This window comes from Episyrphus balteatus, chromosome 1 (genome assembly GCF_945859705.1).
Source record: "Episyrphus balteatus chromosome 1, idEpiBalt1.1, whole genome shotgun sequence".
NCBI lineage: Eukaryota > Metazoa > Arthropoda > Insecta > Diptera > Syrphidae > Episyrphus > Episyrphus balteatus.
This window is the reverse complement of record NC_079134.1, coordinates 37,760,497-37,773,896: the sequence shown is the minus strand read 5'-3', so window position 1 is coordinate 37,773,896 and position 13,400 is coordinate 37,760,497. Positions and strand designations below refer to the sequence as shown.

The window sequence follows — 13,400 nt, the reverse complement described above, 5'->3', positions numbered from 1 at the left end:
GTTTATGTTCAACATAAATTATTTAAGGTTCGTTTCAGCTAATAGCCCTTAAAGAAAAATAGAAAAGCGTTAAAAACACTCAACGTAATATTGTACATCAGGTAAGAGCTCAAACCAATAAGTCGATTTGGCTCAAACTTTTTTTTATTTTTGATTCAAAGGAGGGGAAATTGAAATTTTTTAAACGGTTCAAACTAGAGATGCTGGGCCCTACCAATAATCAAATTTAAAGCTGACTTTAATATTTACCGGAATTCTACATATTTCACCACACCAAAAAACAATTTAGGCCGTGTGTGAATTGCGTTAAATAGTTAAATTCGTGTTGAATTTTTGACACTATTGAGGTGAATAAAAAAATTTTCAGCTGTTAAAAATTTATTGGGCTCTGGGACCTGGTTAAATTTGAGTTAAATTTTTTTTGCAGATGGTTTTGTTTTTTTTTTTTTTTATTGGCAGAAAAAAGGCAAAAAAAATTTTAAACAATAAATTTTTTTTTTGGAAATTTTTTTGTTCACCTTAATAGTGTCAAAAATTTAACACGAATTTAATTATTTAACGCAATTCACACACGGCCTTAATAGTCAGGTTAAAGGCTAACGCTTGGTTAAAGTTTATAGTTGGGAAACTCAATGTAGAATTCCGGTAAATATTAAAGTAGCTTTAAATTTGATTTTTGGTAGGGCCCGCTGCGAATAATGATTCGGTCGAATACCGAACATTCGACCACGCTTATACATTCACTTAATATTAGGCTATTATTACTATTATTCACTAAAACTTATCATTAGTAAATCTTATTTTCTACTAGCCTTACCAATAATCAAATTAAAGGCTCACTTAAATATTTAACTGAATTATACATATTTCACTCAACCAATAAACAATTTAATATTCAGGTTAAAGACTAACGCTTGGCTAAATTTAATAGTTGAGTTTCATAACCATAAAATTTAACTGAGCGTTAGTTTTTAACCTGAGTTGTTTTTATACACTAGCCCAAAAAGTTAAAGGAACAAAGCAAAATTCGTGTTAGCTCCAAAACAAGTACCTATTCGATTTGATTTCTTATACTAAGATAGATTTTTAGAAAAAACATTTCCGAAATTGATTTATGACAGGTATCGTTATTTTTGGTTAAAAAAATTAGTTCTAAAAACCCCTCTGAAAATTCTCCAAAAAATGCTTCATACCAAGTTTGATGTTAATATGTAGATCCGTTTAGCTGTAGACAGACAGACAAACGGAAATTCCGTGACCCACTTTTTTGCATTCTCTATTATAAGCCCTGTTCCTTTGGGAGGTGGCAAAGTACTACTAGTAGTTTACTAGCGATTTTCAATGGAACGCACTTTCAACGAATTCAATACAAAATGTATCCACTCGGGAAGAAGAGCATGAGTAGGTAGATGATAGAACTAGATTAAACAAAAAATCTACTATTAGCAGACTACCACCTCTAGTGGAAAAATGTAACTTTTTTTTTGTATGAATGCATAGCTTGACAATATAGTATCATGACAAAATAAAAAGCATGTAAAAACTACATTCTTCTAGTTTTAGGATCTTAGACCCAAATATTTTATTTCAAATGGTGAAATAGAAAAATCATTGGAACTATCCAAAATCCACATTTTCTTTCAATTGCGATCAAAATGGGCCTTTTTACCTTTTGAGTTTATTTGAACATTTTATTAATAAATATCGTTTAAATTTTAGATAAAAAAAATGTTTTAATTAAAAATAAAGAAAAGTATCCAAAAATGGTACGGAAAGACTATTTTCTTTCAAAATTTAACATTTCATAAAAACTTTAAATTTTCATTTAAAGTTGCAAATTTGAACAAAGCCGTATATCCAAAGTTCTTGTTCGCAAACATAAATCAGTTTAAGCAAATAAACGAGGTTGTTTCGTATTGTATTAAAATACTTTGAAATATGTATTAAAATACTTTAAAATAATGTGAAATATGGCCATATTGTATGAACTTGATCCTAACCTACTCTTGCATTATGCGGTTCAAGAAAATAGTAAATATATGCCACAGTGCATGTGGAAAACATTCAAATAATGTGAACTACAACTTTGGCCTAGATGTGATTACAAAAAGCACCCTAATAAAAATTAAATAAACACTTCTATAACTGAAGAAAATCTTCTTGTCGTTAATAAAAACAAAAAACAAAATCCTTTCAAATATAAATAAGAATCAAACATTCAAAAATAAATATTCAATTCAAAATATTACAAAAATTTAAAATAAATTCAATTTCAATATTTCAGAAACAAAAATAAACAAATACACTACTAGCACAAAACAAAACTAATACAAATACACCAAATATAAATAATATTTTACATGTGGTTACTTAGTAACCAAAAGTCCTTTTCGGGGATTTTTCGGCCATCGAATACACAATCCTAAAACGATTGTGGCGCCACTCCTCAAACGATTGTGGCTCCACCCCTCAAACAAAGCGGACGTTTTTTCCGGTGTCACTTCTATATATAATTATTCAATGATAGTACATATTTTTTTTTATCAATGGTCACCCTCAATTAATCAATTTTCAGAAAAAAGTTACTTTAGATGCACTTTTTCTCTGTAAAACGCCGATACATGTTAGCAGACGATCTTTTTTGTCATTCCAATATCTGGCACTAACTTCAATATTAATAAAAATCGGTTTCCGCAATTCAATTTCAATTTTATTTCAATCAAAAATCTCCTGTCAGCTCTCAATTGTATTAGTTTGAATCCAGATAGATTGTTGTAGTATAGTTTCAAAATATACAGGGGCGGATCCATACAAATATTTACGGTAGGCATTGCTACTGACCGATTGCGCTTCCGTCCCTTTTTACCAAGGTCATGGAAACGTTGATTAATTTTCAGCTTAAGAAAAAAATCTTGAGGAACAGATCTCTAAATTAGGTGTTTTCAATTTTTGAATGGAAACTTCGAAATGAAACTCAAAAGAGAAACTTTTTTAAACTCAAAAGTTTTATATTTATTTATTTACGCAAACTTAACAGTAAAGAAGATAAGTTTTACATCGATTGAATTGAAGTGTTTAGATTAAGAAGATGTTAAAGGATATTAGGTTCGCAACTGAGTTCTCCTTTTTTTATATGAAAATGCAGGTTTATTGTGCGATGTTCCTACCCCATTTGATGGTTTCCATGTTGGTTTAGACGGGTTTGGCAAGGACCTAAGCATTACTTAGGCCCATTTGCTCATACGGATCATAAATTTGATTCATAGCTAGGTCGAACATAGTCCTTGTTTTTTACTTAGTTTATTCTAAGTTGTTAAAAAAAATTTATGTTTAACCTAGCAATGTTTTACTTTCATGCGAGAAATCGCTGAGAACTTCAAATTCGAATGTCAAATCGATACAAACGTCAGTTAATTTTATTTTTTTTGAGTAATTAAGCTGAAATTTTTTAATAATTTTGTTATTTTGTGGTTTTTTATTGCAAAAATTAATTAAATATAGTGAAACTGATAAAAAATGTGTGTTTGATTTGATAAATTAATTATTCATGTGATGGAAATTTTTTACAAATGTGTTTGTGTGTCACAATTAAGTGACAGAAAATTGACAAATATATACAAAAAAAAATGACAAATACTTCTGTAAACATTTATGCGACCAATTGTATCATGGTTAACGTATAAAAGTGAGTTGACCATTCTTTAATTAATTACTGATGTAAATTTTATAGACAACATCATTTTTAAGGGATGTTATGGCTTTTTGCTCAATAAAAATTTCTTATGTAGATCATAAAACCCTTATGTTCTACTATTTCTTGCCCCTAAGTTATGTTATACTTAGAAGAATTTATGACACGAGTTAAAGTTCGTGCAAACGATTATGTAGAACTTTAGGGTTTATGTTTCACATAAAGATTTAAGTTCCGTTTCAGCAAATGGGCCTTAATGTTTAAAAACAAAAGCATGATAGAAATAATTTACAGATTCAGGTACACGTATTTTATCAAATTTTTTAGTTTCAAGATTATACTCAGCAATAAAGTTATTTCCGTTTACAAACAAAATTTTATTTCCAACAATTGTGACTATTTTGCCGTAATATTCATTTTGTTCTTTTAAACTCCCCACTTCAGTCCAAGAATCATTAGATAAATCAAAGCATTTAAAGACAAGGTTCTGAAAGCCAACCCATTCGTTCCCTTCTTCGAATTTCCCTCCAATGACAGCATACAACAGATTGTCTACTGCAGCTATACGGAATTCATCTATTTTATCATCGATCGGTAGTTTTTTCAAAGTCCATTGATTGGCGGAGACATCATAACATTGCAAACAACCATAATGAAAATCGAATATGTACAATATGCCATTATGGCCTACGATCTTATTTTTTTGGTTTGGTTTGATTGGCGGATGTAAATCTGTCCATTTAGTTGTTGAGAAGTTAAAAATCTCCACCGAATTAATAAAAGTTTCTTCGTCAGGTGTTTCAAAGCCTCCGAAGACACACAAATATCCATTTAAATTGGCTAATTGACTGTTACATCTGGCAAAACGCATGTTGGGCAAAGAACTCCACTTCAGTGTTTTGAAATCTAAAAACTCAACGGTTTTTTTTCGTATCAATTAATTTTCCACCAACAACGTATAGTTTTTCATCAATTAAAATTAGAGAATTCTTGTATTTTGTTGCTGAATGAGGAGTAAACCTCTTGTCCAACGACCAAGTTTTTGATATTTGATTGTAACTTCTTATTTCTGGCTCATATTCTTTATTTAAATGAACGACTGAAAAGTTACCAACATCTTTCTCTACATTAACTTCTATTTTTGGTTTGGAAGCCAAAATGGCGATTTGGTCATCACTTGTGCGAGACTCCGGCACCAAGTGATACTCAAGCCAAGTGCAAATTAATTCCAAGATTTGATAATCTCCAATTTTACAAACTAACTTTCTCTTGTGGATTATGAACTTGGCCGTAAGCAATTGATAGCGAACCATTGAGAGTAAGTCAAACAAAAGATGTCGTCGATCAACTTTCTCATATTCGATCCACTCCACCAAACTAAGAAAAACTTGTTCCTCCAAGTCTCGATATGAATTGTTGTTAAAAAGTAAATCCTTGAGTTCAAATTCATTCAAAACTAAGAACTCAGGTCCCTTTGTTACTTCCTCAAAGTTTGCATAAACAAAGTTCAAAGTCTTTTCTTGAAGATCGGACAAACTAAGCTCTTTGGCCAAGTGTGACCAACGCAAACAGTTGTCAATGTTGAGATTGTTTTCAAGAAACTCGCAACAACCCTTGACAAGGTTTGTCATTTTTAGCAAAACAGCACTTCGCAAAAGTGACTCAATGTTTTCAAGCTTCAGATCAATCGATCCGGAATACATGTAATCAATTTAAGAGTCAAACCTTCGACTTCCTTTATTTCTAATTCATTGATCTTCGAAGTTTTAGGAAGACCACGAAATATTTCCAAAAAATACTCACTCAAAGCTGTGAGCACAATTTTGTGGACTTGGATCTTGATGCGATCTTTTCCGGCTATGAGGAGAACATCGAATAATTCTTCTTTTTCATATAATTTAAGCAATTTTCTTAATAAATTTGAGGCATGTTGATCGTCTGTGAAAGTTGTTTTTTCAATCTGTGATGCAGACGGGGAGGGATCCAATGTTGACATGGTAAGAAAAATGTTGGTTTATTGATATAAAACTAAACGTTTTGGAAAATATACTTATTATTAATTTATAAGTTAATTTAGAAAAAAGAAAAGATAAATAATCAACTAGCAAAAGTGCATAGATCGCCAATTTACAAAAACCAAATTGTTCTGTTTACATTTTTGCTAATCAAAACAAAGGAAATTTTCTTTCTAACGATACAGCGCCTTTAATTGCATTGACTGCCAAATATCGAAACCATTAGATAAAACAGGTTGTCTCACAGTCAGAGCTTCAAGTTATGCCTTTAAGCCTGGTACGCTGCACAGTGGGCCCATATGGCCTTAGGCGTCTCAAAAATCTGTAACTTTGTTGTCTTTTATGATAATTGCGTCAAATTTGGAATATATTACCTTTGTTATATAACGAATCATTCAATTTACTTTTTTTAAAAATTAGTCAAAGTTGAAAAAGTGCGATTTTCGCTTGATTTAGGTGTTTAAAAATATCTGTAACTTTTTTGTCTCCTGAAATAATTAACCCAAATTTGGAACACATAATCTCTAATATATCAGAAATCATAAAGCATAGTTTTTTTAAATGCAAATTATTTTTGAGCTTTAAAAAGCTAGGCAAAGTTCAAAAAGTACAATTTTGGCTCGACTATGGCGTTTGAAAAATCTCTAACTTTTTCGAGTCTGGAAATAATTAACTCAAATTAGGAATAATATTACCTGAAATGTTTAATAAATAATTTGACACACCGTTTTTTAGGTAATATTTTTTTTTAATAATAAAAAGTTTATTTAAAGCTAAAAAATACGATTTTAGGCTTAACTACATACACCACTTTTTGAAAAAGTACAAAAGTGAAAATATTTTTTTTCTGGCTAGCGCAATTGTTTTGTGAAAAAGAGTATACAAATTGTTTTTTAGACCAAAAAATAAGCTTTCTGCATCATTAGTTTTAATTTTCCAGCCCGAAAAACTACACAAAAATGCATTTGAAAATTTTCACTTTTGTACTTTTTCACTTTTTGAGCCAATGTAGTTATACCTTTTGACTTGTCTAGAACGTCTCAAAAATCTGTATCTTAAAACTGGTTTCCTTCCTTTCGTGTCTTAAAATTACTTAACTATTTTTATGAGTACCTATAGAAAAAATAAATTTCAATGTAGTTTGTTTGTGTTACGTTATTTGAAATTTAAGCTATTTTTTTTTGAAAATTATAAGAAAAATATTGATTATACACATTTTAAACAAAGTCGTTTTTAAGGCAAAGTGAAATAGTCGAAAAACTCCGTTTTTGGGAAAAGAGAAAAAAATCACAAAAAAAAACTGGTTGTCAATTTTTCGAAAATCCTTCTTAGTAAAATACTTTAAACGGCTCTTTTGAAAATCTTCGAGTAAAATCAAAATCAGTAAATAAAATCTCTATGTAACTTTTTGCAAAGATGAAATTTTTTTCAACAATTACAATATCAAATTCTAACATTTTTCTGCTACCTTAGACTTTTTCTAATAGTACAAATATCTTCAATTTCGGGTGCATATACTAAGTTTAAGAGCCCACAGGAAATTTTGGGAGTGGAGGTATAACCAAAATGTGAGTATGCAGTTTTATAGCCTTATGCGTTTTTAAACGAATTCAAAAGTCTGGCAGCTTTAAATCGCGGCTTTATATGGTTTCCGAGGGGTTTAATATCGCGAGTTTTCCAATTAATGTGAGTAGGCTAAATTAACACAAAATCACATTCTGAATATAAGGACTGATGCTGTGTCATTTCCCCAAAGCCTGAAGACATCAATCTTGATAGTGCGATCAATAGAACTCAAAATATGTATTGAAACAGGTCAGGATGCACCAAAATACGTTTTTTTGTACTATGTCTTTCGACAGATACATATATCGTTCTCTATCAAACAAAAGCAGATAAAAGCAGCCAATTCTTTTTGTATCTTTTAGTAAATAAACCAAAGAACAAAATTGTGAAAAAAAGTAGACAGCGGAAGACAGCGGAAACATTTAAAACTCAATTCGAAAATAAAAAACTGCAAATAAAAGCTTATTGTGTGAAAAAAATAATATTAATTAAAAATATATTTTTAAAAATTTTTATTATCAGCAATATAAATAGCAGTTAAAATAAGCTTTCCAACGACATACAACACTTATATAATTTATTCAAATATAGTTTTTAAAACGTATCGTGAAAATTTGCTTTACTTTGTTACTCAAACAAAGTATTTTCAAGTGGAGACTTCAGATACAATTTTGTAATAGAGAAACTCATTTTAAAAATCAATTTTCAATGAAAACATATAGATTGACTTTCCCTTGATTCATTTCCGTAAAGAAATTAATAAAAATTAAAATTTCATAAAAACCATTTTTGAGACGCAAATGGTCCTTTGGGCCCATTGTGCGCTGCTCGCGCTAAATTTTAGCTCCCATACAAATTATCGAAAAAATTTAGCGCGAGCAGCGTACCAGGCTCTAAGGTATAACTACAACGGCCAGTGCCCATGTTCTGTAACTTTTATAAAAAAATATAAAATTTTTGAATAAAGCCTTAAGCCTGGTACGCTGCTCGCGCTAAATTTTAGCCGAGATAAAATTCCCATACAAGTTATCGATAATTTGTATGGGATCCATTTTATCTCGGCTAAAAATTTTCGATAATTTGTATGGGAGCTAAAATTTAGCGCGAGCAGCGTACCAGGCTTTAACTACATTGGCTCAAAGAGTGAAAAAGTACAAAAGTGAAAATTTTCAAACGCATTTTTGTATAGTTTTTCGGGATGAAAAATTAAAACAAATAATGCACAAAAGCTTATTTTTTGGTCTAAAAAACAATTTGCATACTCTTTATCCCAAAACAATTGCGATAGCCAGAAAAAAAATATTTTCACTTTTGTACTTTTTCAAAAAGTGGTGAATGTAGTTAAGCCTTAAGCCTGGTACGCTGCTCGCGCTAAATTTTAGCTCCCATACAAATTATCGAAAATTTTTAGCCGAGATAAAATGGATCCCATACAAGTTATCGATAACTTGTATGGGAATTTTATCTCAGCTAAAATTTAGCGCGAGCAGCGTACCAGGCTTTAACTTTTAAAACCCATTAAACCTCATCAAAATAAAAGAAATTTTGTTCCAGATTGTTCCAGATCATAATTTCTTAATTCATAAATTTTGAATTTGAAAGAAATTTTGCTTTATTTATGGATGAAAATATATTTTAGAGACGCGATAAACGCCAGTCATAAAGTTACAGAAAAGGGAACCAGCTTTTCCAAATGCTCATTTTACTGTAAATTGAGCTTGCCTCAGAATTTAATTGAATTTAATAATGATCAAAAATAAATCCAAATCCATAATATTTACTATCAAAGGGAGAAAAAAATTTGATATATTTTTGACATTTGACAATTTTACATCCAGATGTATGTTTTAAGCTAGTGAATAACAAACTTCTAATAAGTTGTTAAATACTGTTAAAGAAACTTACCGAAAAGAACATGTTTTCCGGATAAGCTTGTTTAATAAATTTATAGAAGTTTTACAGAACTTACGAAGTTGTATTTGATTTTTGGTTTTGATATAAAAAAAACTTCCGAAAAAAATTTTGTTCGAAGTCGTACCGATAAATTGAAAAACTAACTATGCCAATCGATTTCTCAGGTCCGAAATAGGGGGGAAAATAGTCAACAGCGCACTTTTATCTCTATGGAAAAGTCAAACGACTAGCAGTCCATATGTAGTAGGTCAATGGTTGTAGTTATACCTTAGAGCCTGGTACGCTGTTCGCGCTAAATTTTTTCGATAATTTGTATGGGAGCTAAAATTTAGCGCGAGCAGCGTACCAGGCTTAAAGGCATAACTTAAAGCTCTGACTGTGAGACACCCTGTTTTATCTAATGGTTTCGATCATTGACCTACTATATATGGACTGCTAGTCGTTTGACTTTTCCATACAAAAATTGAAAAAAAATGATTCCACATCTTTCTAGCTCTACTAGCGGTATAACCTTAGTCGGCGAAAAGAGGAAACTTTTAGTGAATGACATCTGTCGTTAAAAGGTAGTGCTTTCTCTGTTTTTCTATATTTGTTCCTTTCGCACTTCGTCAAAAATGTTGCACTTATTCTCCGCTTTTTTTTAGGGCGCTAGTATCGCGAAGAAACAAGTGGAACCAACCTGAATATGCTTCTAGCAGTCCATATATGTTAAGTCAATGGTTTCGATCATTGACTTAATATATATGGACTGCTAGAAGCATATTCAGGTTGGTTCCACTTGTTTCTTCGCGATACTAGCGCCCTAAAAAAAAGCGGAGAATAAGTGCAACATTTTTGACGAAGTGCGAAAGGAACAAATATAGAAAAACAGAGAAAGCACTACCTTTTAACGACAGATGTCATTCAATAAAAGTTTCCTCTTTTCGCAGTCTAAGGTTATACCGCTAGTAGAGCTAGAAAGATGTGGAATCATTTTTTTCAATTTTTTTATGGAAAAGTCAAACGACTAGCAGTCCATATATAGTAGGTCAATGGTTTCGATATTTGGCAGTCAACATTGACTTAATATATATGGACTGCTAGAAGCATATTCAGGTTGGTTCCACTTGTTTCTTCGCGATACTAGCGCCCTAAAAAAAAGCGGAGAATAAGTGCAACATTTTTGACGAAGTGCGAAAGGAACAAATATAGAAAAACAGAGAAAGCACTACCTTTTAACGACAGATGTCATTCACTAAAAGTTTCCTCTTTTCGCCGTCTAAGGTTATACCGCTAGTAGAGCTAGAAAGATGTGGAATCATTTTTTTTTCGATTTTTGTATGGAAAAGTCAAACGACTAGCAGTCCATATATAGTAGGTCAATGGCAGTCAATGCAATTAAAGGCGCTGTATCGTTAGAAAGAATATTTTCTTTGTTTATGTTTTGCAGGTTTTGCACAAATGTAAACAGAATTTATATTTTGTGGTATGCCGATCTATGCACTTTTGCTGGCTGATTATCTTTTCTTATTCTATTCAGATAAATTAAAATAAGTACGAGTTTTTTTCCCAAAACATTTAGTTTAATATTAATAAATTAACATTTTACCTTTTTAAGTTCCACTTACCATGTCAACTTTGGATACTTCCCCGTCTGCATCGCAAAACGAAAAAACAACTTTCACAGACGATCAACATGCCTCCAATTTGTTAAGAAAACTACTAAAATTATATGAAAAAGAAGAATTATTTGACTTTCTTCTGATAGCCGGAGAAGATCGCATCAAGATCCAAGTCCACAAAATTGTGCTCACAGCTTTGAGTGAGTATTTTTTGGAAATATTTCGTGGTCTTCCTAAAACTTCGAAGATCAATGAATTAGAAATAAAAGAAGTCGAAGGTTCGACTCTTAAATTGATAATTGATTACATGTATTCCGGGTCGATTGACCTGAAGCTTGAAAACATTGAGTCACTTCTGCGAAGTGCTGTGTTGCTAAAAATGGCAAACCTGGTCAAAGGTTGTTGCGAGTTTCTTGAAAACAATCTCAACATTGACAACTGTTTGCGTTGGTCACACTTGGCCAAGGAACTTGGTTTGTCCGAACTTCAGGAAAAGACTTTGAACTTTATTTATGCAAACTTTGATAAAGTAACAAAGGGAAATGAGTTCTTAGTATTGAATGAAATTGAACTTAAAGACTTGCTATTTAAGAATAACTCATATCGAGACTTGGAGGAACAAGTTTTTCTTAGTTTGGTGGATTGGATCGAATATGAGAAAGTTGATCGGAGACATCTTTTGTTTGAATTGCTCTCAATGGTTCGCTATCAACTACTTTCGGCCAAGTTTATCATCAAAAATAGAAAGTTAGTTTGTAAAACTGCTGAATATAAAATCTTGGAATTAATTTGCACTTGGCTTGAGTATCACTTGTGTCCGGAATCTCGAACAAGTGATGACCAAATCGCTACTTTGGCTTCCAGACCAAAAATTAAAGCTCTTGCTAAAAAAGATGTTTCTAATTTTTTAGTTGTACATTTAAACGATGAGTTTGAACCTGAAATAAGAAGCTACAATAAAACATTAAAAACCTGTTCTTTGGAGAAGCGGTTTACTCCACTTTCAACAAAGAAATTCAAGTATTCTTTGATTACAATTGATGAAAAACTATACGTTGTTGGCGGGCAAATAGGTGATACGAAAAAAAGCGTTGAGTGCTTGGATTTTAAAACATTTAAGTGGACTAATTTGCCTCCCATGCGTTTTGCCAGATGTAATAGTCAATTAGCCAATTTAAACGGACATTTATGTGTCTTTGGTGGTTATGAGAAATCTGACGAAGAAAGTTTTATTGATTCGGTGGAAATTTTTAACTTCTCAACAAAGAAATGGACAGATTTGCATCCGCCAATAAAACCAAACCAAAAAAATAAGATCGTTGGTCACAATGGCATATTGTACATATTCGATTTTCATTACGGTCGTTTGCAATGTTATGATGTGTCCGCTAATCAATGGACATTGAAAAAACTACCGATCGATAATAATATAGGAGGATTCCGTATTGCAGCAGTGGACAATTATTTGTATGCATTAATCGGTGGAGAATTCAAAAAATTAAACGAATGGATTGTTTTTGAGAAACTTACCATCAAACGTTTTGATTTATCCCAAGATACTTGGACTGAGATGGGGATTATAAATGATAAAGGATTTCTTCCGAAAGCACTCACAGTTGTTGGAAGTAATATTTTGTTTGTAAACGGAAATAATCATATCTCTGAGTATAATCCTGAAACTAAGAGAATAACTGACATAAATTCATCTGTAAAATATTACTGCAATGCTTTAATTTTTCAATCAAAATAAAATAAAACATTCAGCCCTATCGGCAATACAATTTCCCTGGAAAAATTTCTCTATTCCGAAAAATCGGTATCGGCAATACTTTTTGAATGGAAAAATTTCCTAGGAAAAAATTCCCACACAAAAATACCTATCGGGAATGAAGTTTCTCCCCCGAAGTATTTCTATCATATTTTTTATGGGGAACAGATTTTTTGAAGCCAAAATGTACGTGTTTTTCTTTCAAAATATTCTGTTAAAAATATTAAATTATTTACTTCCTTAATCCAACAAAAAGCAAATGATATTGCAACTGGATAACGCAATAGTAGACAAAAATAAAATATAAGAAAACCTTAAAAAAAAAGCATGGAACTAAAGGAGACCATTCCGAGAGCATTAGTTTGCTGCTTTGATCGAAGAAATGATCAAATTATGTGGAATACCTCAATGTATTACAGTTATTTGTTTATCATGTCAAAAAAAAACAAAGCTTAAGAAACTTTATTGATTGATTCTTTAATTAAAATTACAAACACAAAACTAATTACATGTCCATCTGAAGAAACAAACAAAGTAATAAGTTGGGCAAAAAATAAAAAAAAATATTGAATAAAAATCCACACATCAACACCAAAGAAAAAAATTATATAAATATTGACTATTAAACTTTTTAATTGTTTTTGTGCACTAAATACAATCAAATTAGAGTTGTCAAAATTTTCGAAGATATGTGTTCGAAGGTTTTTTTTGTTTTGTTAAGTTGGCTGTACTTCTTTCCCGAAAACGAAATTCCGATGGAGATTGCCGATAAGGAGAAAAATTCCCGGGAGACAAAACCTACTCCCAGGGAAATTTCTCACGTGAGATTGCCGATAGGGCTGATT

The 13,400-nt window shown here is 31.3% G+C and overlaps 2 protein-coding genes across 2 annotated transcripts; one reads left to right on the top strand and one right to left on the bottom strand.

The window, feature by feature from the left end:
• Positions 1-4,605: 4,605 nt before the first annotated feature.
• Positions 4,606-5,322, bottom strand: LOC129915668 (kelch-like protein 28). The gene has a single exon (XM_055995355.1). It carries the CDS (start codon positions 5,320-5,322, stop codon positions 4,606-4,608), a length of 717 nt encoding a protein of 238 aa, XP_055851330.1.
• Positions 5,323-10,701: 5,379 nt separating this feature from the next.
• Positions 10,702-12,545, top strand: LOC129907378 (kelch-like protein 5). The gene is made up of 2 exons (XM_055983539.1): positions 10,702-10,719; positions 10,784-12,545. The coding sequence occupies exon 2, from the start codon at positions 10,795-10,797 to the stop codon at positions 12,535-12,537; it is 1,743 nt and encodes a 580-aa protein (XP_055839514.1). The 5' UTR covers positions 10,702-10,719; positions 10,784-10,794; the 3' UTR covers positions 12,538-12,545.
• The last annotated feature ends 855 nt before the right edge of the window (positions 12,546-13,400 follow it).